At 39.2% G+C, this 26,333-nt stretch overlaps 1 protein-coding gene across 1 annotated transcript in view; it reads left to right on the top strand.

The window, feature by feature from the left end:
- Positions 1-26,333, top strand: part of ERBB2 (erb-b2 receptor tyrosine kinase 2) — a 108,047-nt gene that overhangs the window by 59,339 nt on the left and 22,375 nt on the right. Inside the window, exons 7-16 of the mRNA XM_060781069.2 lie at positions 1,373-1,514; positions 5,055-5,171; positions 7,246-7,372; positions 8,580-8,653; positions 8,791-8,881; positions 10,348-10,547; positions 15,323-15,455; positions 17,101-17,191; positions 23,657-23,817; positions 26,097-26,144. Coding sequence (XP_060637052.2) covers positions 1,373-1,514; positions 5,055-5,171; positions 7,246-7,372; positions 8,580-8,653; positions 8,791-8,881; positions 10,348-10,547; positions 15,323-15,455; positions 17,101-17,191; positions 23,657-23,817; positions 26,097-26,144 — 1,184 coding nt within the window. The remainder of the gene's footprint in view (positions 1-1,372; positions 1,515-5,054; positions 5,172-7,245; positions 7,373-8,579; positions 8,654-8,790; positions 8,882-10,347; positions 10,548-15,322; positions 15,456-17,100; positions 17,192-23,656; positions 23,818-26,096; positions 26,145-26,333) is intronic.

Genomic DNA, 26,333 nt, shown 5'->3' with positions numbered 1-26,333 from the left:
TGTTCATATCTTGACTGGCATCAGTTGCTGAAAGTATTGCGTTATTGCTTCAAAGAAAGACCCCCAACAGTTCACCCAGATAAAGAGAGAAGCACATCTTAGTTCTAACGTTATAGCGTCTGGGTGTGACGGCACACTCCATGGTAATGGTATTTCTTTGACATGTGAGCTGCATTTTGAGTTAAGAGGGAGCACTAGTGCCAGAGGAAGTGCTAGCACCCGAGTGCAGGGCTTTACAGCTTCAAAGGAGCAGCCCCCGTGCCTCTTGTCTGCTTTGGGAGATTGCTGTCAGCTTTGCTCTTGTCCACTTTGAGGAACTTTGGGTTAGTTGGTTTTGTGTGGTTTTTATTCCTTGTATGTTTGGCTTCATGAATCATAAGAGGGAGAGAGAGCAAGAGAGGGAGGGAGTTTAGAATGAGTACAGTATGAAGAAAATGATGCTTCTGCCTCTTCACTTCGTAGTTTGTGCTTCCTCACCAAAACTTTGTGCTTCCATTACTGTGCCACAACTTTGTGCTTCTATCATTTTAAAGTTGATTTTTTTATTCCATATGAAAGTTCAGGTTTTGTCTTGTTGTTACACTGGCCAACACACATTTTTGTTGCCTCAAATGTGCTTCCTTGTTACAACTTTGTACTTCTACCATTTTAAAGTTTATCTTTTTTTATTGTTCCATGTGAATGTGCATCTATACATTATTTGTTATTTATGAAGTACATTTTCTTACTTAAAAACATGTAACAAAAATGGGGGGAGGGGCGGAACAGATTGATAGTATTTTGATGCATTTTAATGGGAATTTCATTTCGAGATAAAAGTGTTTTGATTTAAGAACTCAGACAAGTTAAGCTCTTAAGTCAAGGTATCACTATATTCTGTATTTGCATGTCCTCCCATGACATGCATCTGTACTGTAGTAATGCCATGGAATCCTGGAATTTATTGTTTGATGGCATTTTAGTATCAGCTGAAGATGTGGTAAAACAACAATTCCCATGATCTCATAGCACTGAGCCATGGCAGTTAAAATGGTGCCAACCCACATTAATTCTACAGTGTAGAATATTGCAGAAGCAGTTTAAGTCTCCAGTGCTCTCTACAAAAGAAAGTAGCTCTGGAGTGCTGCCATGGAACTACTTACTACTCAGAAGATGGAAAATTGTGTAATACATTTTACAAGGTGTGCCATTAAAATATCAATTCATGCCTACAAAGGTTGATCAGCATATATAACTCATTCATCATCTGTGTGGAGTCACAAATTTTGCCACTTTTACTCCTTGCCAATTAGAATGCGACCCCTTGAATGTTGTTTATGCTTCTTCTAAGAATGATGTGTGTTGTAAACTCTATCCCTTTCTCTTTGCCCAGGCCTGTTTGAACTTCAATCACAGTGGGGTCTGTGAACTCCATTGCCCACCACTCATCATCTACAATCCAGACACCTATGAATCCATGGCCAATATCCATGGGCGCTATACCTTTGGAGCAACTTGTGTCACCGAATGCCCTTGTAAGACTCTGTCATCTTGAAAGGATTGTTCCATGTGATTTTTACTCTCTTATTTATTTATTGTCAAAGGCTTTCATGGCCGGAATCACTAGGTTGTTGTAGGTTTTTTCGGGCTATATGGCCATGTTCTAAAGGCATTTTCTCCTGATGTTTCACCTGCATCTATGGCAAGCAACCTCTGAGGATGCTTGCCATAGATGCAGGCGAAACGTCAGGAGAAAATGCCTCTAGAACATGGTTATATAGCCTGAAAAAACCTACAACAACCTATTATTTATTTATTTCCTATATTTATACCCCGCCCTTCTCACCCCGGAGGGGGGACTCAGGGCGGCCTCACAAAAGCACCATATGGTGTTATCATAATAAAACAATCGACTGTACACTAAAAATATTAAAAATATTTAAAGCAATTGATTAACACACGCCTATTAAAAATCAGAATCCAAAATCCAGTCTGGGTCAAATCATTGCCATTAGTGTTAAAATCTTCTTTTGCTTGCTGCTCACTGATCGAATGCTTGGTCCCATAGCCAAGTCTTGATTTTCCTTCTAAAAGACAGGAGGGAGGTGGTCACTCTGATGTTCCACAGGTGGGGGCCACTAATGAGAAGGCCCTGTCCCTCGTCCCCACCAGTCACGTTTGTGATGTCGGTGGGATCAAGAGCAGGGCCTCTCCAGATGATCTTAAGTTTGGTGATGGTTCGTACCAGGAGATACGTTCGAACACGTAGTCTGGGCCAGAACCGTTTAGGGCAGGGGTCCTCAAACTAAGGCCCAGGGGCCAGATACAGCCCTCCGAAGTCATTTACCTGGCCCTCACTCAGGGTCAACTTAAGTCTGAAACTACTTCAATGCACACAACACCAACAACAATCCTATTTCTTCAGCCAAAAGCAGGTCACACTTCCCATTGAAATACTAATAAGTTTATATTTGTTAAAATTATTCTTCATTTTAATTATTGTATTGTTTTTAAGTGTTTTTTTGCACTACAAATAAGATATGCACAGTGTGCATAGGAATTCATTCATGAGGTTTGTTTTTTTTCAAATTATTATCCGGCCCTGCAACAGTTTGAGGGACTGTGACCTGGCCCTCTGTTTAAAAAGTTTGAGGACCCCTGGTTTAGGGCTTTAAAAGTTAAAACCAGCACTTTGAATTGTGCTCGGAAGCTGATCGGCGTAACAGAGGAGTTGTGTGCCCTCTGTACGCCACTCCAGTGAGCAGCCTGGCTGCCGACCATTGGACTAACTGAAGTTTCCGGGTAGTCTTCAAAGGCAGCCCCACGTAGAGTGCGTTGCAGTAGTCTATTTGGGATGTAACAAGAGCATGGCCAGATCAAACTTCCCAAGGTATGTGTGCAGCTGGCACACAAGTTTTAATTGTGCAAAAATTCTCCTGGCCACCACCAAAACCTGGGGTTCCAGGCTCAGCGGTGAGTCCAGGATCACTCCCAAGCTGCAAGCCTGCATCTTCAGAGGGAGTGTAACCCCATCCAACATAGGCTGTTGCCCTGTTCAACCTTTCGACTGACCAGGAGTACCTTTGTCTTGTCTGGATTCAAACGTTCTCTTGAATGTTTTTAGGTGTCTCTCAGATACACAAACCTGAGCAGTGCTCTCTGGGATGAATTCCCATTTCACCAAACAGTGGCTGTGTTCAGGTTGGGATACAATATACATTCTACATGTAGTTAACTGCATGTAATGACTGTGCGAATGAAAATACGTGGTATGTATGAGCTAGGAAGACCTAACAAAATACAAATTACTGTATATACTCGAGTATAAGCCTAGTTTTTCAGCCCCTTTTTTAGGCTGAAAAAGTTTCCCTCGGCTTATACTTGAGTCAAGGTTATTTATTATTTTATTCTGTTGTTGTTGTTATTATTACATTTATTATTTTACTCTATTCATTATTGCTATATTTATTATTTTACTCTATTATTATTGTTATTATTACATTTATTATTTTACTTTATTATTGTTATTATTACATTTATTGTTTTACTCTATTATTGTTATTATTGCATTTATTATTTTACTCTATTATTGGAAGGATACGTAAGCACATTTACCTTAAAGAAGGTGAAAATAATGGTTTAATCAGAGTTGAACAGTCTTATATTATAATTCTATGTAAATATTCAAAAAAAATTAATCTACTGATGCCTCAATTAATGTAATTGTATTGGTACCTATGTTTATTTTGAAATTGACCAGTAGCTGCTGCATTTCCCACCCTTGGCTTATACTTGAGTAAATACGTTTTCCCAGTTTTTTTATGTTAAATTGGGTGCTTTGGCTTATATTCGGATCGGCTTATATTCGAGTATGTATGGTAGTTACACCACATAAATAAATATCAGTTAAAACATTGAGATAAAACATTTCTAAAACACACTAAAATACTCTTTAAAATTCCTAAAAGTATTCTAAAAATAAACAAAGAGTCCAATTTCAAAAATGTTAAAATCGGTTTCAAACACTGATGCCACACAGATCAGCACTGGTTGGGCTGAACCTGCCTAACTTCCTTGAGAAGGGAATTTCACAGTTGAGGTGCTGCTACAGAGAAAGCCCAACCTTATTTCACGAGATGTTGAGAAATGCAGTTGGGCTTCCTCTGAAGAGCTAAAATTTCTGACAGGCTCATTATTCTGGGTGTTGGTGTTGACCTACAAAGCTCTATGTGATTTGGGTCCAGGATATTTGAAAGGCTTTCAGGTGGAGTATAACCTCATCTAGGACTAGATGACACACCTCCAAATTCAGGTTAGGACCCTGGACAGTAAACACCTCCATCTTTCCTGGGTTCTGCTTCGATTTATCTTTCTTCGTCCAAACTATTATCTCCTCCAGGCATTGATTCAGAGGAGAAATGCTATTCTTAACTGAGACTGTTTTTGAAATTTAGAGACAAACTAGCCGTCCACTGCCTGTGTGGGAGGTTTGTGTGGGAGGTTCTGTGTGGGAGGTTTGGCCCAATTTTATTGTTGGTGAAGTTCAGAATGCTCTGTGATTATAGGTGAACTATAAATCCCAGCAACTCCCAAATGTCAAGATTCTATTTCCCCCAAACTCCACCAGTGTTCACATTTGGCCATATTGAGTATTTGTGTAGAGTTTGGTCCAGATCCACCATTGTTTGAGTGCACAGTGATATCTGGATGTAGGTGAACTACAACTCCAAAACCAAAGGACACTGCCCAACAAACCCTTTCAGTATTTTCTGCTGGTCATGGGAGAACCGTGTACCAACAATTCCATTGTTGGTGGGGTTCAGGATGATCTTTGATTGTAGGTGAACTATAAATCCCAGCAACTACAACTCCCAAATGACAAAATCAATTTTTTTGAGTGAAGGACATACATTGGGTTGTTAGGTGTCTTGTGTCCAAATTTGGTGTCATTACGTCCAGTGGTTTTTGAGCTCTGTTAATCCCACAAACGAACATTACATTTTTATTTATATAGATTGGAAGCCATTGCAGTGGAGAATGTAGAATTTAACTTGTTCCCCTCACTCTAATTACAGATAATTACCTGGCTGCAGAGGTGGGTTCGTGCACTTTGGTATGTCCTCAGAATAGCCAGGAAGTGCGTGTGGGTACCATGCAGAAGTGTGAAAAGTGCACCAAGCCCTGCCCAGAAGGTAAGAGCCTAGACTGGCTTGATCATGGGTTGAAAAGCTGTTTTCAGTTCAATACAGTTGCCCATGATGCAGTTACCTTTTAATCACATTGTGTACCAATAGTCTTTGTGCTTGCGAATTCCTAGAGTATCTGTGCTTGCAGAGGATATGAAGAAAATTTGCTGCAACAAATGTTTGAAACCAACCCACATTTTTGAAGGTTTATTTATTTCGTTTTGCTTGTTGAAATTCTATCCTGCCTCTCTCTCAGAGTGAGATCTCAGGCAATTTCTTTTGACTGTCTTCTGCTACTTGACTATTTTTACTATTCTTGCATTATTTGAAATTTCTTACCTTGAAATATATTTATTTTTGATGTTGTTGTGTGCCTTTGATCATTTCCAACTTATAGCAACCCTAAAGGGAATTTTTCTTGGTAGCATTTGTTCAAGGGGGAAGGGAGGTTGCCTTTTCTTTCATCTGAGGCTTAAATAATGTGGCTTACCCAAAGTCACCCAGTGGGTTTGCATGGCCAAATGGGGATTTGAAAACTTGGTCTCCAAAGTCGTAATCCAATGCTCAAACCTAATATTAAGTCTAGTCGTGTCCGATTCTGGGGGGTGGTGCTCATTTTAATCTTCGGGGGGGGGCCCTGCTCTCGATCCCACCACTGTCACGATCGCGGTTGGTGGGGACGAGAGACAGGGCCTTCTCAATGGTGGCTCCCCGGCTTTGGAACTCCCTCCCACAGGAGATTAGAACTGCTCCCTCCCTCCTGACGTTCAGGAAGCTAACAAAGACTTGGCTATGGAATGCGGCCTTTGATAACTGAGTCAACTTTGGTCCACATGGAAGGAGAATGAATAACTGTGAATTATGACCAGGAATGCTTTGACGACGTGGCTATATAAGTGTGATGATGACGATGTTGTATTGTAATATGTTTTTAATTGTGTAATGATGATGCATTGTGTGGTTTGTATTTTTTGTATATGAACACATGTTGTGAACCGGATCTGAGTCCCTCTTGTAGGTGAGAAGATCGGTATAGAAAACTTTTCAATAAATAAATAAATAAATAAATTCATTTGTATGCCAAAGAGCTGGCATTGTCCATAGACACCTCCAAGGTCATGTGGCCAGCATGACTGCATGGGGTGCCATTACCTTCCTGTAGAAGCAGTATCAATCTACTCACATTTGCATGTTTTAAAACTGCTAGGTTGGCAGAAGCTGCATCTAACAGCGGGAGCTCACCCCACTTGCAGATTCAAACCACCACCCTTTTGGTCAGCAAGTTCAGCAGCTCAGTGGTTTAACCAACTGTGCCACCAGGGCCCCCCAAACCATTATACCAATACTAATTATATTACCGGCACTCCATGCAGTCATGCTGGCCACATGACCTTGGAGGTGTGTATGGACAACGCTGGCTCTTCGGCTTAGAAATGGAGATGAGCACCACACCCCGGAGTCAGAGATGATTGGAATTAATGTCAGGGGAAAGCCTTTACCTTTATCCAATTATATTAGTATCCCATTTTGCTTCCAAGGAGTTCAGGGTGAAATATTTGTCTTTCCTCCTTGCAACTTTCTTCTCGTAACAGCTCAATAAAGTAGATTAGGCTAAGAGACAATTAGTGCTGTATGGTCACCCTGTTGGGGCTGTCTTCCCTCTGGAAATCTATGTCCTCAGTGTGAAAGACCATGTGGATCCAGAATAAGTCTCTACAATCGCTTATATACCAACCACCAAGACTCTAGATCTGGGAGACAATCATACTCAGGGAAAAGTGATAATTGCTTTCATGTTTCAATGAAAATTAGAATTAGATTTCTCAAATATCAGTTCACAGTGATTTAGCAGCAATTTCAGGAATCTAAAATATTTAGCAATCTGGCTGGCCTGCTTGCCAGGCTCAAGGATTTTTGTTCAGCACCCAAGAAAGAATTACTTAGCTTTTGCCTTCTGGTGTTTTGTTCCAAAGCCGCAAGGTTAATGACTCACATGTCTACACATCTAAGGACAGACACTTACAGATGTACACAGATCTGCCTCACCGTTTCCCTTTCCAACACCTTTCTGTTTTTTTAGGTTGCTATGGCTTGGGGATGGGCTCCTTAAAGGGGATTCGTGCTGTCAATGCCTCCAATATCCATCACTTTGCCGGCTGCACCAAGATTTTTGGCAGCTTAGCCTTTCTGCCTGAGACGTTTGCAGGGTGAGTGACTAAGCATATATGCCTTTGATGGGTGGAAGAGCGTATCAGGTTGCAGGGCTGCATTTCTGTAGCTAGAACATGAGACATGGCCTGATTTTAGAAGGGGACTCTGTGAGAGTAGTGGAGGTAGTTCTGTTACTCTTTAAAGTATTGCTTTGTGATGAGTTCTTTTGAAAAACGGGGAACAGTGAGCAACAAAAGGTGGCACCACATTCTAGCAAATTTATTTTGCTGCTGGATAACCTTCCAGTTAGAAGACCTTCTTTAAGGTTCAAGTTCTATCTCATATTTGGAATTAAAGAATGGTGTTTAAGCTGGAATTTGGAGCAAAAAAAGCATGAAGGAGATGAATGATTAGTCAATAACAGTTTATATGGAAATGGTAGTGATTGATGGGTGAAAGATGGAGGGGAGCTGATGAATCCCATGTAGCTCAGGGAGCGTACAACCCCTCTATTGTGCCAACTCCACTGGCTGCCAGTTTGCTACCGGGCACAATTCAAAGTGCTGGCTTTAGTCTTTAAAGTTCTAAATGATTTCGACCAAGCTTACCTGTCTGAACACATCTCTCCTTATGAACCATCTAGCTCTCTAAGATCATCTGGAGAGGCCCTGCTCTCGGTCCTGCCTTCTTCTCAGATGCGACTGGCGGGAACGAGAGACAGGGCCTTTTCAACGGTGGCCCCTTGGCTATGGAACACCCTCCCTAGGGATATTAGATCGACTCCCTCCCTCCTAGTATTTCAAAAGAGAGTCAAAACCTGGCTTTTTGAGCAAGTATTCACAGATGCAGTGTAACAGGCTATTTTAGATCCATGGAATGATTAGACAATGCAACTGGAAAATGATTTTAGTAATGAGACATTGAGGACTTGTGCTTTATTGTTTTTATTGTCTTTATTGTTTTTATTTTGTTTATATTATATGTTAATGTTTTAATTATATTTTATGTTATTGGGGGGATTTTTTTTGCTGTTTGTAAACCGTCCTGAGTAGCCTCCGGGCTGAGAAAGGCGGTATATAAATATGGTAAATAAATAAATGAATGAATAAATAAATTTATTAATTGAGTAGAATCAAAGTAGCTCCTACTAGAAATGACAAGACTTCAGAATCTCATAGAATAAAAGGGGATGGTGGAGGTGTTTTAGGTTTGCATGGATGCGCCTTTTGTTTTTCTAATGCTCTTCCTTTCCTTTATGTTCAGAGATCCTGACACGAATACCCCACCCTTGGATCCTCAGCAGCTTAAAATATTTGAGAACCTGAAAGATCTCACTGGTATGTAGGAAGTTATTTCTGGGTAGCTCCAAATGTATCCCCATCCTATTCAAAAAGGTTGTTCCCGTTTTATGGGGATAGCATAATACACTGTGATCTAGGTTTCATTGAAGGGACCTAATGTTGTGTTTTCGCAGGCTACCTCTACATTGAATCATGGCCAGAGACTCTCTCAGACTTGACTCCCTTCCAGAACCTTCAGATCATCCGGGGTCGAGCCCTCTACAAGTAAGATCTCCTTCAGGATTTTATCTCTTACCACACAGGCTAAGAGACCAAACTGTGACTCTAGAAATTAGAATAAGAGTTCATCTTTGTATTATCCCCTTGCCTATTTTTTTCAAGCAGATACAGGTAAATGCTATGTCTACTGACAAGCACAGTTAGGAACATATTAGTAGCCACCAATGGGAAAATATTTTCCTGCATTCATAAAACATGCCTAGTTTGATTTACTCAGTGTGAGCAACCCCTCCCCCCAAATTTTCAGATAATATGATTTAACAAATGGATAAGACATTTTTTAATTTCCATACACTGATCAACCTTTAGCACAGGAACATTCAAGGGTTTTAGGGAGTCCTAGGAGACCTTTACATTGCTCCTTCCTCTCAAATAGAAGACCTTCACAGGTAGTTGGTGTTAAAGGTGCCACAGAAGCATTCACCAGTGAAACCAGAATCACTTTGATTCTGATAGAGCGGTGTTTCTCAACATGGGGGTCGGGACCCCTGGGGGGGTCATGAGGGGGTGTCAGAGGGGTTGCCAAAGACTATAAAAAAACACAGTATTTTCTGCTGGTCACGGGGGTTCTGTGTGAGAAGTTTGACCCAATTCTATTGTTAGAGAGGACCAGAATGCTCTTTGATTGTAGGTGAACTATAAACCCCAGCAACTACAACTCCCACATGTCAAAGTCTGTTTTCCCCAAACTCCACCAGTGTTCACATTTGGGCACATTGAGTACTCGTGCCAAGTTTGGTCCAGATCTATCATTATTTGAATCCACTGTGCTCTCTGAATGTAGGTGAACTACAACTCCAAAAACTCAAAGTCAACGCACACCAAACCCTTCCAGTATTTTCTGTTGGTCATGGGAGTTCTGTGTGCCAAGTTTGGTTCAATTCCATCGTTGGTGGAGTTCAGAATTCTCTTTGATTGTAGGTGGACTATAAATCCCAACAACTACAACTCCCAAATGACAAAATCAGATCCCCTACCAACCCCGCCAGTATTCAAATTTGGGCGTATTGGGTATTTGTGCCAAATTTGGTCCAGTGAATGAAAATACATCCTGCATATCAGATATTTACATGACGATTCTTGACAGGGGGTTGGACTGGATGGCCCATGGGGTCTCTTCAAACTCCATGATTCTATGATAATACATGAAAATGACCAGAAACAAGTACAGTGAAACTTTATTATGGCAGTTTGCCATATTGAAATGGCCAGATGAGGGCAAAATGTCTAAATAATTCCACTCATTTATTTCTGTCTCTCTTTCTAATCAACGTTTGTGAAGTGGGTGAAGATTTTTTTTCCAAATACAATCAAATAGAAAGTTGGGCGGTAAAGCCACTTAGTGGTTTTGTAAATATCTAGCTTGGTGTGGATGGATAGACACTGATTGTTTAGGTGTTGTTCCTTTGCCCTTTCTAATTGAGGGAGGCTTTTTTTCTTCTTCTTGGCAGCGGAGCGTATTCCCTAACGTTGCAGCACCTCAACATCTCCTCTCTTGGCCTGCGTTCACTGCAGGAGATTAGCAGTGGGATGGTCCTTGTCCACCACAACCCCAATCTGTGTTTCATCCAAAGTGTGCCATGGGGAGAGATCTTCAAAAACCCACGGCAGACGCTGTTCCAGAATGATAACAGCCCAGTTGAGCAGTGTGGTAAGTGGCTACATGAGCGCATGAGAAATCTGCACCTAGAAATGCCACTCCTGAATCTCCTAAGATCCAGAAGCCTTTTTTTAGCCCCATTATTTTGGAATGTAGATATGATGGGAGCAGTTCTGGGAAGCATTTTGGCTGGATGACAAAGGCATTTCTCCAAACCCTTGTGGTTAGTAAACAGACTGAATTTGCAGGAGGGAGAAGAAGAAAAAGAAATGAGAGATTGTGAGGTGGTTTTCATACGTGTTAGGTGTTGGGTGTTTTAGACTCTTAAACCACAACAGAAACCAAAAATTATAGAGGCAGGTAAGGACTGGCGTATTAATTCATGTCTGTTTCATATTAGTTTAGTTACGCATCTGTTCAGTTTGTTTCCAGATTAGTTCATGTTTTCTAAAAAAAAAAGAGTATGAAAATTCAGATTATATTTTTGTATGCACTTCTCCCTAATATATGGCTTCTTCTACACAATTTTCTCTAAAGCACACATTTTTCTAAAGAGTTTTGAATGTAAAACAGCACAATATTGGTAAGTGTTTGTGAATGGAGGAACTCCATTCTTATCCACTTACTAGCTGTACCCGCCATGTGTTGCTGTGGCCAACCTTTCCTCCCTCTGTCTCTCCTCCTTTCTTTCTCTCCTTCCCTTTTTTTAAAATTTTCTTCCTTCCTTCTCTTCCCTTCCTTCCCCCTTTTCTTTCCCTTCTGCTTTCTCCCATTTCTTCCTTCTCTACCTATTCTTGGACAGCAACTCCCAGCAGCCCTCCTGATCAAACTATCTACCTACTTGCCTATCTCTATCTAATTCATCTATCTATCTTATCTCTCTGGAGGATTGCTGGGAGTTGCAGTCCAGGAATAGGAAATTGGAAATATGCAGGGATTGGGATGCTCTCAAAGAAATCCAAGAAGAAGAAAGTTTTGCATCTTGGAAGCAGTGCATTTGGATCATCCTCCTCTCTTAAAGGGCCTGGTCTAGGGGATGATGGGAGCTGTAGTCCAAAAGAGAGTGTAGCTATGCTATTGTGTGTTTTGATTGCTAGGAGGAGTTGTTTTTGTGCATGTGCTGTTGCATCTTTTTGCTTTTTTGGCTTTTTAAGCGCCTTACACTGTGTTTTTCAGTGTTTTTATGAGTGGTGGTGACTCGTTGGCCTGGTAGGTGTCCAAATTTGGTGGCAATTTGTCCAGTGGTTTTTGAGTCATGTTAATCCCACAAAAAAACATTACCTTTTTATTTCTATAGACTAGCTGTCCCCTGCCATGTGTTGCTGTGGCCCAGTCTGTGTATATGTGTTTTCTGTGTGTATATATGTGTGTATATATTTGTGCATATGTGTATACATGTGTGTTTGCGTGTATATATATATGTGAGTGTGTGATTTTTGCGCATGCGTTGTAATGTATTTTTTTTTGCTTTTAAAGTCTCTTCTGCTGTGTTTTCCAGTGTTTTGATGAGTGGTGGTCACTCATTGGTCTGTTTGGTGTATTGTGTCCAAATTTGGTCTCAATTCATCCAGTGGTTTTTGAGTTATGTTAATCTTAGAAATGAACATTACATTTTTATTTATATAGATTAATCCAGACACTGTGAATTAGTTCAATTTGAATTAGGTCTCTTTGCTGCAAAATTTGACCTGAATGAAACTCCCCACCATCTACAATTGACCACTATTTACATGACCACCTTATTTGCTGAATATGACATTGGGGTGGAGAGGTTGTTGTATCAATCTAGCCTGAAATGTAGCATAGAGACCTTTTCCTGTTTGAAACTCCCAGTATTCAGTTAGTGCAAGAGTTTTCTTCTTTGATGGTTGCAGTATCAGAAATGAGTAGAGCCAGGGAACAAAATACATACAGTGATGGGCCAAGTGGATCAGGTTCTCCTCAAGCATTGCTTCTGTTTAAGCATTGCTTCTTCTTCCAATGATAGAATCATATAGTTGGGAGAGACCACAAGGTTCATCCAGTCCAACCCCTTGCCTGCAATGATGTTTCATTTCAAACACCTTCTAACAGACTAATTCTCAATATATTCTTCTTGGAAACATAAGCCTCAAGAGATCCTTGAGATGTTTTCTGGTATTTCTGCCATGGTGCTGAGATCCCCAATATTTCTTCTGTCCAGCCACTTCTCCTAAATGAGCCATATTATAGTTGTAGTCAATGCATTAAATCATCAGTAGAAGTTGCCAGACCTATGCTGTCCCTATATCTGTATTCAGAGGATTTATTTGATTGTCATTTCAGTCTCATTTGGAGACTACCTTGCCTGTTGCTGTTATGTGCCCTCAAGTGGACTCTGACTTATGATGACTCTGTTGCAGGATTTTCTTGCTATTTCAAGCTAAGAGTATGACTTGCCCAAGGTTACACAAGGGATTTCCTTGACTGAGCAGGAAATGGGCTTTTAGTTTCAGGACTACAACACTCAAACCATTACACTGTACTGGCTCTCATTATCCAAACTGTCAGCTTCCTGCTCAATGTGGCTCTCTTTTGATTGATTACCCTAATTAGGGAATATAACCAGGCAGAGAATGTAAAGCCCTTAAGTTAGTTAATGTAGATTGTTTGTAGTTTATACTTGCTTTAAAAAAAATAAGGATGTGATAGTATTATTCTAGAAAACATTTTTAACCTTTTGTTGTTGTTTTTTGTGTGTTCGTATTTTATTATTTTAATATTTTTATTATTTTATCATAGTTCAATACATTTGTTTTACATTGTTTATTTTACAGCAGATACATATTATTCGATACAACCTACCATACTTTAACTTTTGGCATCTACTGTTATTTTTCTGCTTATACATATTATCTATCCCTCATCACTGTGCTCCCCTCCCAAGCCACAGCTTTTACATATCATCTGTACAAAATTTCAATTCTTCTTGTGGAAGTAACTTCCCTTCTTTCTTTTTTAAATCCCTTTTCAATGAATTTTCTCCATACATCATCAAAATCACTTTGCTTCCATATACCACTTTTAACTTTTAATATACTGTATATACTCGAGTATAATCCTAGTTTTTCAGCCCCCTTTTTAGGCTGAAAACGTTCCCCTCGGCTTATACTCGAGTCAAAGTTAATTATTACTTTACTTTGTTATTAGTATCATTTTGTTACATGACTTACTTTAATATATTTATTATTATTATTATTATATTTACATTATTTTACTCTACATTATTATTTTATTACATTTATTATTTTACTCTATTATTAGTATTATTATTTATTTACTATTTATTATTATTACATTTATTATTTTACTTTATTTTTATTGTTACTGTATTTATAATTTTACTCTGTTATTACTGTTATTACAGTACTATTATTTTACTCTATTATTATTATTAACATCCTGACACAAAAACACAGTTTGACATAGCAAATGAGGTATATATGCTGGATTTCGTTATTATTATTATTATTATTAATTTACTCTCTTTATTGTTATTGGAGGGATACATAAGCACATTTACACTGAAGATTAGAATAATGATTTAATCAGAGCTGGACAGTTTTATCTTAAATTACAGTTTTATGTAAATATTCAAAAACATTTAACCTACTGATGTCACAATTAATGTAATTTTATTGATATCTATTTTTATTTTGAAATTTACCAGTAGCTGCTGCATTTCCTACCCTCAGCTTATACTGAAGTCAATAGGTTTTCCCAGTTTTTTGTGGTAAAATTAGGTGCCTCGGCTAATATTCGGGTCGGCTTATACTCGAGTATATACGGTATATGTCAGCTTATCATTTATTGCCAATTTCCATACTTCCTTATACCACTCCTCTATTTGTATATTTATTTCTCTTTTCCAATTCTTTGCTATAAGCATTCTTTGCTATAAGCATTTGTTATCGCATCTTTATCCTCTTTTTTCAATTGTTTATTATTATATAATGATAATAAAGCTATACTAGGACTTCTTTCTATTTTAATGTTCATTATATCTTCTATTTCTCTAAATACTTTTCCCCAAAATTATTTACATATTTACATTGCCACCACATATGTATATATGTTCCTGATTCTTTGCATCCTCTCCAGCAATTTTTTGAGTAGTTTTTATTTATATTTGCTATTCTTACTGGTGTTAGGTACCATTTCCATATTAACTTACAGTAATTTTCTTTAACCCGCATTGATAATTTTTTTAGATGTTTTTGTCTCCATAATTGCTGCCACTCTGTTTCATTTATTTTTATCCCTAAATCTTCTTCCCAGACCTCCTTGAGGATGTTGTTTTTTGTTTTTCCTTCCTTTATTTCAATTATTATCTTATATATTTTACTAGTTATTCCTTTCAAATTTATGTGCTCCTCTCTAGCCCTTCCATTTTGTATTATTTGTGGTTAAGCTTACTTCCGTTTTTATTATTTTTTTAACCAGTTTTTAAACCATTGTTCTATTTGTATACAATGGAACCATGTCAATTTTATTTCTCTAAATTTTTCCATAATAATTTCCTACTTCATTTCAACCTTTATCCAGTCCCCTATTTTGTCTAGATTTTTTCCCCTTAACTTTTTATGCATTACTTTAAAAAAAATTGGAAATTTCCTTTCTATTATAATTGGGGTTATTATTGAACCAATAATTTTTTTATTTTAATTTGTCTTAAAATGTTAATCATAAAAAATTTTTTTTAAGAATAAAATGCTTCCTTGAACTAAATTCTGTCTTTTTCAAAGGAAATTCCTTTGCTGGCAAGCATAATAATGAAATAAACGTTGCCTCCTCTTCTCTCTTCACAGAACTTCAAGGTCAGGTGTGTTTCCCACTGTGCTCCAATGGACATTGCTGGGGACCAGGGGCAACTCAGTGCAAGGCCTGTAATGGTTTTCTGCGTGGAAAGGAATGTGTTGAGACCTGCAACATTCTGGATGGGTATGTCGCAAGGGGGAGCCGGAACAGGAATCATGTTTGCTTGACATTGGGGTGGAAAATACTGTGGCAGGGTAGAAAGAGATTGTTTTGGTGTTCAGAAGAAAATTACTCTGTCCCACAACAACAACAACAACAACAACAGCAGCAACAACAGCAGCAACAACAACAACAACTTTATATATACCCTGCCACTATCTCCCCAAGGTGACTCGGGGCGGCTTACATGAGCCCAAGCCCAGCAATACAACAATGCAAATATACAACATAAAAATACAACAATAAAATATAAGAAAATAGGATAAAATAAAATACAAGAAACAGTATAAATAAACACATCAGAACAATATAAAATCACAATATTTGAACACAGAAAGTTGTTCACAATGGGCAGGGCCGGTTGCAAAGATTAAAAGTTTAAAACACTGGGTGAGAGAGCAATGTAATGTATCTGGACAGGGGATACGAGGGACGAAATCGACATGGTTCCATTGTATACAATTAGAACAATGGTTTTGCACTAACAGGTAAAATAAAGTGCTTCCGAGGGCATTTTATGCAGGGTTTGGTCAGGTCAGGGATTATTGTTCATTCATAATAATATCTGGAAACTTGGTAATTCCACCCCCCCCCCCCTCCACCAAATAAATGTTTATCTTCTTAGGATGTCGGGTATATGAAAATACAGGTATTCTAAAACTGAAAAAGTCCCAGTTTCAAAAAACCTCTGGTTCAAAACATTTCGGATAGTTATATTGATGAGAACTGCACAAGCGGGTTGCAGATTGCAAAAATCTGTGGTGCTGTGTAACAACAACAACAACAACAACATTCTTATACCCCGCCACCATCTCCCCAAAGGGACTCAGGGTGGCTTACATATGGGACAGAATGTCCCCAAAACATACAAGCAAAAACAATCCATAAAACAAAACACATTAAAATAAAAACATCATAAAATGCAATACCCCAGATAAAAGCACGCTAAAATATAAAGTATAAAACTAATGGCAAAAAGACCCTGGGAGGAGAGGAAGTAAAATAATAATAATAATAATCATCATCATCATCATCATCATCACCATTGTCATTATCTGGAGTCCCCGGTGGCGCAGTGGGTTAAACCCCTGTGCTGGCAGGACTGAAGGCTGACAGGTCGCAGGTTCGAATCCGGGGAGAGGTGGATGAGCTCCCTCTATCAGCTCCAGCTCCTCATGCGGGGACATGAGAGAAGCCTCCCACAAGGATGATAAAAACATCAAATCATCCAGGCGACCCCTGGGCAACGTCCTTGCAGACGGCCAATTCTCTCACACCAGAAGCGACTTGCAGTTTCTCAAGTCGCTCCTGACACGACAAAAAATAATCATCTTTATTTAATACCCTGCCACCATCTCCCCAATGGGGACTCAGGGCGGCTTACACGAGGCCAGGCCCAACAGCATATAACAATAAAATAAAACTAAAACACAATAACAACACAGTAAAATACATACAACATATGAGTACCAAAAAAAAACCCCCAAACGATAAAGCACAAACTCATACACAATAACATAACAATGAGCGAGCCGCTAAAATACTAAACTAAACTAAAATACTAAAAATATTGTGGATTGATTTAATTTTTCAATACATTTTCCTGCAGAGATACCAGGGAATACGTCAGTGGAACACGGTGCTTTCCCTGCCATCCAGAGTGCATGCCCCAAAATGGAACGGAGTCCTGCAATGGCTCGGTAAGGGCAGGGACAGTGGGAGGGCTGGACCGAGATTATATTTTATTATACTTTGACACTTTCCTGATTCCATATTTCTTTTTCTACCATTTGCTATGAGTTGCATTCACTTACTTGCCTGTTTTGCAATCCTGCCCATAAAATATAAAAAGAAATGGTTATTATGCTTGACAAGCTGAAAATGTTACTTCAAAAAATAGTTGGTTGTCATCTACTTCCATATGGTTCTAGAGCTTTCCTAACAAGGAATTTTTTCCACACTGCCTGACCTGCTTATGTTTGCTGGAGGATCTGCTGTGAATGCTATTGGAACCATTCGCAAAGCCACGATTGTTTCTTAAAGCAAAAGTGACCAAGAGTCGTGTCATGCTATAAAGACTAACATATTTATTACTCAAGTTGCTGCTCTTCTTTTTAGTGATGTAGGAAACAGTGTTTTTGTAATTTCTGTTAAAGAAATAATGCTCAGGAACAAATCTCCCTTGTTAACTGACTTATACCTGTAGGTTTATGGTTATAGTCATGTTTTCATGACTAGCCGTCCCCTGCCACGCATTGCTGTGGCCCACATGGGGGTTCTGTGTGGGAGGTTTGGCCCAATTCTATCGTTGGTGAGGTTCAGAATAGTCTGTGATTGTAGGTGAACTATAAGTCCCAGCCACTACAACTCCCAAATGTCAAGATTCTATTTTCCCCAAACTCCACCAGTGTTCACATTTGGGTATATTGAATATTCTTGTAGAGTTTAGTCCAGATCTATCATTGTTTGAGTCCACAGTGATTTCTGGATGTAGGTGAACTACAACTCCAAAACCAAAGGACACTGCCCACCAAACCCTTCCAGTATTTTCTGTTGGTCATGAGAGAACTGTGTGCCAAGTTTGGTTCAATTCCATCATTGGTGGGGTTCAGAATGTTCTTTGATTGTAGGTGAACTATCAATCCCAGCAACTACAACTCCCAAATGAAAAAATCAATTTTTTTGAGTGAAGGACATACATTGGGTTGTTAGGTGTCTTATGTGCAAATTTGGTGTCAATTCGTCCAGTGGTTTTTGAGTTCTGTCAATCTCACAGACGAACATTACATTTTTATTTATATAGATTATTTTATTTTTCTGTGTTCTGCCTTTTGTATCTTGTTGTCATGATTCCATTGTGTTTGGTGACCATAACGACTGCAACATAATGGTTAACTAAACAACGTTTCACGGGATCAATCAGATAATATACATAATCAAAAATATAGATAGTAGGTTAATTTTTAGAAGAAGAATCCTTTCTTTATCTCTGTCTCTCTCTTATTGGATTACGTCTGTCATAAATTTAGTGTTTACATAAACCTTCAAGCCACCTATTGACTTATGGTGACCCCGTGCATTTTTCATAAGGTTTTGTTAGGTAAGGAATACTCAGACGTGGTTTTGCCAGTTCCTTCCTCTGGAATATAGCCTCCAGCACCTTGTATTCGTTGGTGGTCTCCCACCCAAGCACATATAAACCTTGACGCTGCTTAGCTTTCAGGATCAGAAGGGATAAGGTGCCTTTAGGACAGCAACATAAACACAATAGGCGTAGACACCATTTTAAAACAAAGACAATATAAATTATAAGCCAATTTAATCGTTACCTTTTTTCCATTGGGATTATGTAATCTAATGGTCTCTGGTCTGAAAATGAATATCTTTTCAGGGTTTTTTTCAGTGCCATGAAATCTAGAAGCTTGTTTATTTTTAAATAACTTAGAAGTAGTTATTCTGGATGTGAGATTTTGCTTACTTCTACTACATAAAAATTTGGAACTTGATTGGGCATTTGTGTTGAAACAAAAGCGAATGTTAAAGCAAAAGCGGCCTAGATGTTCAGTTTTCAGGTACAAGAGGAAACTTTTTTTATAGTTTATATAACTTGTAGACCTGATAATAAAGAGAAAAGATCAATCTTTCTGCACTATTTGTGTCAGAACAGGTCTTTCTTTATTATCTAGAACAGTGGTTCACAATATTTTTTTTGACCAGTGACCACTTTGACCAGGGACCACTCTCCAACATTAGTACCAAAAGTTGCCTTTGGTCAACTTTAGATTCAGCTTGGATATTTGGGTTGCTGATTCAGAAAATTGCATTGGATAGACCACATCAGCTCTAGTTTCTGATACAGAACATATACCATTCAGTAGTCACCATCTGCTCGCCCACAGAAAACCATATTTAATAATCTAGAGCTGATGTGGTAGTAGTAAGTTTTTAAAATAATCTTTATAAAGATTTTCCAAAACATTATTAAAAAAACTTAAAAAAGAGAAAAAAATGAAAATAAAAAAGGAAAAGAGAGGAAACCTCCTCCCCCCCCCCCCGAAAAAATTACTTTTCTTCGTGACTTCCCGAGTATCTTTTGTGAGGTGTCTTCCTTTTCTTTCTTCTTCTCTCCTCTTCTCTTTTTCTTCTTTGTTTAATCCTTCATCCTTTCCTTCTTTCTGGGTTTATTTCATTTTTTTATATTAATGTCTTGTATTTCTTACTTTTTAAGTATTCTGTAACTTTCGTCCAGTTCGTCTCTTTTATCGGTTTTTGTTTATTTTTTGATAACAGGTAGGTAAGTCTGCCCATATTCCAAATGTCTAGAACTTTTTCTAGCCAGTCTTCTATGCTCAGTATCTCTTGTTTTTTCCATAATCTTGTATAGCACATTCTAGCTTCGGTAGTGAGAAGAAACTACCACATTTTTTTTGCTGTTTTTTTTTTTTGGTCTGTGATTCCTAGCAAAATATTTCTGGTTTCAATTGGATATTTATTTCTAATATTTTTCGTAGTGTTTCTTGTATTTCTTTCCAATATGTCTTCGCTTTTTCGCACGTCCACCACATGTGGAAATAAGTGCCTTCCTTCTTTGTGCACTTCCAACATTCTGTATTGGCATTTTTATAACATTTTCCTAGTTTGTAAGGGGTCATATACCACCTGTGTGATATTTTTATCCAGTTTTCTTTCAAATCAGATGCATATGAGTATTTCAATTTTCTATTCCAAATTTCTTCCAATTCTTCTTCTTTTTTTATCTTGCTTCCAATATTTTCTTTTCATCTTTTCATATATTCTTTTTCCTCATTATTTCCCTTGTTCCACTCTAGTAATTTCTTATGTATTTTCGTTATTATCTTCTTGTCCGTTTGTATTACCATGTCCCAAAATGATTTTTGTTCTTCAAAGCCTAATAATTTATCTTTTTTTTAAACACTCTCTTATCTGCCAATGTTGGAACCATGAAATTTTGTTGTTATTTTCTTTATTTCTTGTTTTGTTTTCAATACTAGGAGTCTTAATTAGCAATAGGTAGTAGTAATTTTTTGTGGGTAGTCAGCTTCCCCCTCCCAACATCTCCATTGCCTTGGCACTATAAGAGGGTTTAATGAGAACAGTCACTCTCATTGCTGCGTGGTTTCGAGGCAACAGTGTAGAAATGTGAGGCCGCAGATCATATTTTCGTTCTTGCGGACCACTGGTGGTCCATGGACCACAGGTTGGGAACCCCTGATCTAGAACTATCTTTTTTAGGGCCCTTCGACACAGCTGTGTAAAATCCACATTAAATTGGACTATTTGGCAGTCTGGACTCACTAATATTCCAGTTCAAAGCAGATACTGTGGATTGTTGTTGTTGTTCATTCGTTCAGTCATCTCCAACTCTTCGTGACCTCATGGACCAGTCCACGCCAGAGCTCCCTGTCGGCCGTCACCACCCCCAGCTCCTTCAAGGTCAGTCCAGTCACTTCAAGGATGCCATCCATCCATCTTGCCCTTGGTCGGCCCCTCTTCCTTTTGCCTTCCACTTTCCCCAGCATAATTGTCTTCTCTAGGCTTTGCTGTCTCCTCATGATGTGGCCAAAGTACTTCAACTTTGTCTCTAGTATCCTTCCCTCCAATGAACAGTCGGGCTTTATTTCCTGAAATATGGACTGGTTGGATCTTCTCGCAGTCCAAGGCACTCTCAGAACTTTCCTCCAGCACCACAGTTCAAAAGCATCTATCTTCCTTCGCTCAGCCTTCCCTAAGGTCCAGCTCTCACATCCGTAGGTTACTGTGGATTATCTGCCTTGATATATATGATTATATGATTGTATGGAAGAGCCCTTAGTCATGCTGGCTAAGGAGGCTGAAAGTTATAAAGAGCTGTAATTGTAGAGTCCATGCATCTGTTTTCAGGGGCTTAACTATTTCGCCATTGTTTCAGCCTCATTAAGACATTATCTTTGCTGTTATTTTTATGTGCTTTCAAGTCAACAACCTATCTTCACCCTGTCCTAGGGTTTTACATTCATTCAAAGCAGGTTCCTATTGTCTTCTTCCTGAGTTGGAAATGTGTGATTTGTCCAAAACTATACTACGTGCTTTTTCAGTTGATAGTTGATAATTATAGTTTAATAGTTATTATTTATAGTTTAGATAAGAGCCATTGTAGTTTGAGTGTCGGATTCCGCAAAAGGAACCACACCTCCTTTGAATCAACCTTGCCAAGAAGATTTAGAGTTGCTATAAGTTGGAGTCAATTGAAAGGACTGATAGTTTGAAGCTCGGCCTGTCATTGAACATCGAGAAAATGAAAGTGCCCTTCTGGCAGTTACCAGCCAATCCCTCTCTAATGCCAAAAATGCAGCTTAATGGAGTAACATTAGAAAATGTTGATCATTTCTGCTACCTTGGCAGCCACCTCTCCACAAAAGGCAATATTGACACTGAAATAAAACACCACCTGAGCTCTGCGAGTGCAGCTTTTTTCTGAATGAAGCAGGGAGTGTTTGAGGACTGGGACATCTGTAGGGAGACCAAGGTGCTTGTTTATAAAGCTATTGTCCTCCCAACCCTGCTTTACGCCTGCTAGACGTAGACTGTCTACAGACGTCACATGCAACTCCTGGAATGATTCCATCAGCGTTGCCTCTGGAAAATCCTGCAAATCTCTTGGGAAGACAAGCGGTCAAATGTCAGCATGCTAGAAGAAGCAAAGACCACCAGCATTGAAGCAATGGTCCTCCGCCATCAACTCCACTGGACTGGTCACATTGTCCGGATGCCTGACCACCATCTCCCAAAGCAGTTGCTGTACTCTGAACTCAAGAATGGAAAACAGAATGTTGGACGACAGGAAAAGAGATTTAAAGATGGGCTCAAAGCCAACCTTAAAAACTGAGAACTGGGAAGCCCCGGCCCTTGAGTGCTCCAGCTGGAGGTCAGCTGTGACCAGCAGTGCTGTAGAATTTGAAGAGGCACAAATGCAGGGCGAAAGAGAGAAACCTGCCAAGAGAAAGGCACATCAAGCCAACCCCAACCGGGACCGCCTCCCACCTGGAAACCAATGCCTTCACTGTGGGAGAAGATGCAAATCAAGAATAGGGCTCCACAGTCACCTACAGACCCACTAGTACACTGATTTTGGAAGACTATCCTACTCGGACAATGAGGGATCGCCTAAGTAAGTAAGTTTGATATTATAGTTTGATCACTACAGATTCATTGTTTATATTTTTTCCTTTTATTTGTTTTGTGAGTGTTGTTGTTGAGTGCTATGAAGTTGTTCCCAGCTTTTGGCGAAACTAAGGTGAACCTATCTTGGTTTTTTCTTGGCAAGGTTTGTTCAGAGGAGATTTATTTTACTTTCCCTCTGAGGCTGAGAGAGTGTGACTTGCTCAAGGCCACCCATTCAAACCCTGCCCTCCAGAGTTGTTGCCCAGCACTCAACATACGCCTGTATCAGTCCTAATATTTTCAAGCCTCCTTGAGTTCCAGAGCTCAAAAAAGTATATATAAAAGAGTAAAATGTCAGTCATAATAAACAATAGTCAATACATTTTGATGACATCCCATTGTGGAAGGTGATATAGCAGCCGTGGGATGGTTGACACAGTCATTGTGTTTTCTGTTTTTTTGGAAGAGCACAGAATGGCATTTGGGTAAAGACTTTGGCTGTTATCGGCGAGGTTGTGTAAGCTTAATGAGAAAGACTCATTCTCAGGCAGTGAAGTAAGAAGCCTTTTCTTATAGATATTGGGAACACGATCCACCCAAAGGGAAACACTTTGAAGTATTGTTGTGTTTAATGGGAGAAGGTTCAACGTGAGCTTAACTTTTTAACTGGAAACAGTGGGCTGCCTTTAGAGCCCACAATATTGCTGCATATCCCAGTTGCACAACTTTTTTCCTTCGTAGGTTATGAAATGTATAACAACAGCACTATGCTCCCGAGGCAACTTTGCAACAGCTCCAGACTTGGTGACTCCAGATTCCTAGATTCCTATCAAGTTAGCTGAGTTTCTCCTGATTTGTAGCTCATGTCCGTCTATGGTCATGTCAACACCTGGTGAACCTGTATGGTAAAACAAGCTGAGATTTAGTCTAAATACATCAGCTTGTGTACACTCCCGTTGCACCCAATGGAAAGTCTTTCCTGACCCAATTTTCTTCCTTTTTAGGAGGCAGATCAATGTGTGGCTTGTGCTCATTACAAAGATGGCCTTTCTTGTGTGGAGCGGTGTCCCAGCGGTGTGAAGATGGATAATTCTTTTGTCCCCATCTGGAAATATGCTGATGATGAAGCTCTTTGTCAGTTCTGTCCAATCAACTGCACACATTCGTGAGTTTTAGCAGAATTAAGGTGGTAGTAGGGATCAGCCCTAAGGGGTTCTTGGCATCTTGTACTAAAAGTAGGTGGAAACTGGGGAAGAAGAAGAACTGAGAATTCATCTGTAATAGAAATGAGAAATGACCTCTTTTTCCCAGTACAGGCTGTCCCCACGTTACAAACATCCAACTTACATATGACTTATAGTTAAGAATGAGAGTGAGAAAACAGAAAGTGGGAGAAATCCACCCCTTGAAGGGGAAATTAACTCCTGGAAGAGTTATCATGCAGAAAACGTGTCTCCACTGAATCTTTCTCACCCATCCTAGTTTCCACAGGAAGCCAATTTTTTGAAATCCAATTATTACAACGTCAGAAAGTGCAGCGAAACCTTCTGAACAGAGGCATAGCCAGCAAAACAAACTCCACAGGGGTGTTAACCCTGCCCTATGTTATCCAAAGGCCCTCTGGTGGCGCAGCAGGTTAAACTGCTGAGCTGCTGAATTTGCTTACTGAAAGGTTGGCGGTTCGAATCTGGGAAGTGGGGTGAGCTCCTGCTGTTAGGGCCAGATTTTGCCAACATAGCAGTTCGAAAACATGCAAATGTGAGTAGATCAATAGGTACCATCTTGGCGAGAAGGTAACGGCATTCCATGCAGTCATGCTGGCCACATGACCTTGGTGGTGTCTATGGACAATGCCGGCTCTTCAGCTTAGAAATGGAGATGAGCACCAAACTCCCAAAATCGGATACAACTAGACTTAATGTCAGGGGAAACCTTTACCTTTATGTTATCCAAAGCATGTGCCTGTGTATGTGTGTGGCTGGAGTTGCACTTTAAAATGTTATTGTTCCAAATTATTTATTTATTTATTTATTTACGACATTTATATGCTGCCCTTCTCACCCCGAAGGGGACTCAGAGCGGCTTACAAGTCATAAGTACATTCAACATACTACATAATACATAACTAGCATAGTACTATTACATCATTCATAACACTAGTACTACATAATATTACATTATTGCTAGGGGAGGGGCGCTGATGTCACAGGGGACAAGATGGCAATGTCCACCCGGCTCCCCTTCTTTACGTACAAATTCAACTTAAGAACAAATCTACAGAACCTTATTCATAACTTAGGGACTGTCTGTACTTGGCAATTCCCTGCCCCAGTGGTGTACTACACTATGTAACATGAACTTTATTTTTGGGATACACCCTGCAGCATGTTTTGCTGTAGTTCTTCAGTGAATATTTCATAGAGTCTCAACATAGTTTGTAGCAGCCACAAAAATGAAGTTTCTGGAATATAATACTTTCAAAGTAAGTATAAAAAGTAAACACTACACATTAAATAGGAAATCACTTTCAAACTAGGAGCAGATTTTTTTCCCCAATTTTGCTACATAATGCTATAGGACAGTGGTTCTCAACCTGTGGGTCCCCAGATGTTTTGGCCTTCAACTCCCAGAAATCCTAACAGCTGGTAAACTGGCTGGGATTTCTGGGAGTTGTAGGCCAAAACACCTGGGACCCACAGGTTGAGAATCACTGCTATAGGGGAAGGAGGGAAGTCTGACCCTCCCATGTTAACATTTTATTTAACCCCAAAATTTTCAACATTAGAATACTTTAAAATTCCAGTTCAGCATTTAGAAATATATGTTAGGCATTCAAAGAAAATAGGTAAAGTTACCAAGGGAATATGGACCCAATATGGGAGACACGTTCCCGGACTGTGCATGGCTATGGGAAACAGTGGATAGTAACAAACCTTTTTCCATAATGCCTCTATTTTTTTCCTTAGAGTCCTTCTTAAAATGACAACAATAAGTATCATTTCTGATCATCATTTTGAGAGAGGAAAATTGAAGCAATTTGGCAAATTGAGATATATTCTGGGGAGTTGGAGGGAACTGTCTCATAGCCCTACTCTGTGGACCAGCGAAGCCTTTTGGAAAACCCTTCAGCCTGTTGTTTATAACTTCACAGGGAACATTAATTCTCAATTGCTCTTATTGATTACTTTCTTTCCTCATTCTTAATACTTTTTGGTCCACACAGTCAGTAGTTGACAGCAGCCTGTATTTATTGGTCATTCCAACCCAATAAAATTCATTATACTAAAGGTAAATTGAAATGAGCACAATTATAACAAGTGAATTGTGAAAATAGGGCTTTGGAGGCAGTCATGGTGTCTAACACTGATAGTTTTTGCTGAACATTTAAACCAATGTTTCTTAAATGTGGTGATTATTTTATATGATGGGTGTTTCTCTTTCCAGATGCGCAGCCCGAGATGAATTAGGCTGCCCAGTGGATCAGAAACCTGGGTATTGGACTTTTTCTTTTTATATATATCAAGATAGTATGAATGGGACATATTGGCTGGAATCTTATTAGAGGCATACACGTGTGTGCCTTTTTTTGAAGTAGTTGTTTGGATGATGTCTTTTCCAACTCTCTCTGCATTTGTCAAGCTTTGAAACAGCCTGTGGCTCCTATAGTTTGTAATAGGGACC

Source organism: Anolis sagrei, chromosome 6, assembly GCF_037176765.1.
Source record: "Anolis sagrei isolate rAnoSag1 chromosome 6, rAnoSag1.mat, whole genome shotgun sequence".
NCBI lineage: Eukaryota > Metazoa > Chordata > Lepidosauria > Squamata > Dactyloidae > Anolis > Anolis sagrei.
The sequence above is the reverse complement of the archived record's forward strand: the minus strand, read 5'-3'. Positions and strand labels throughout refer to the sequence as shown.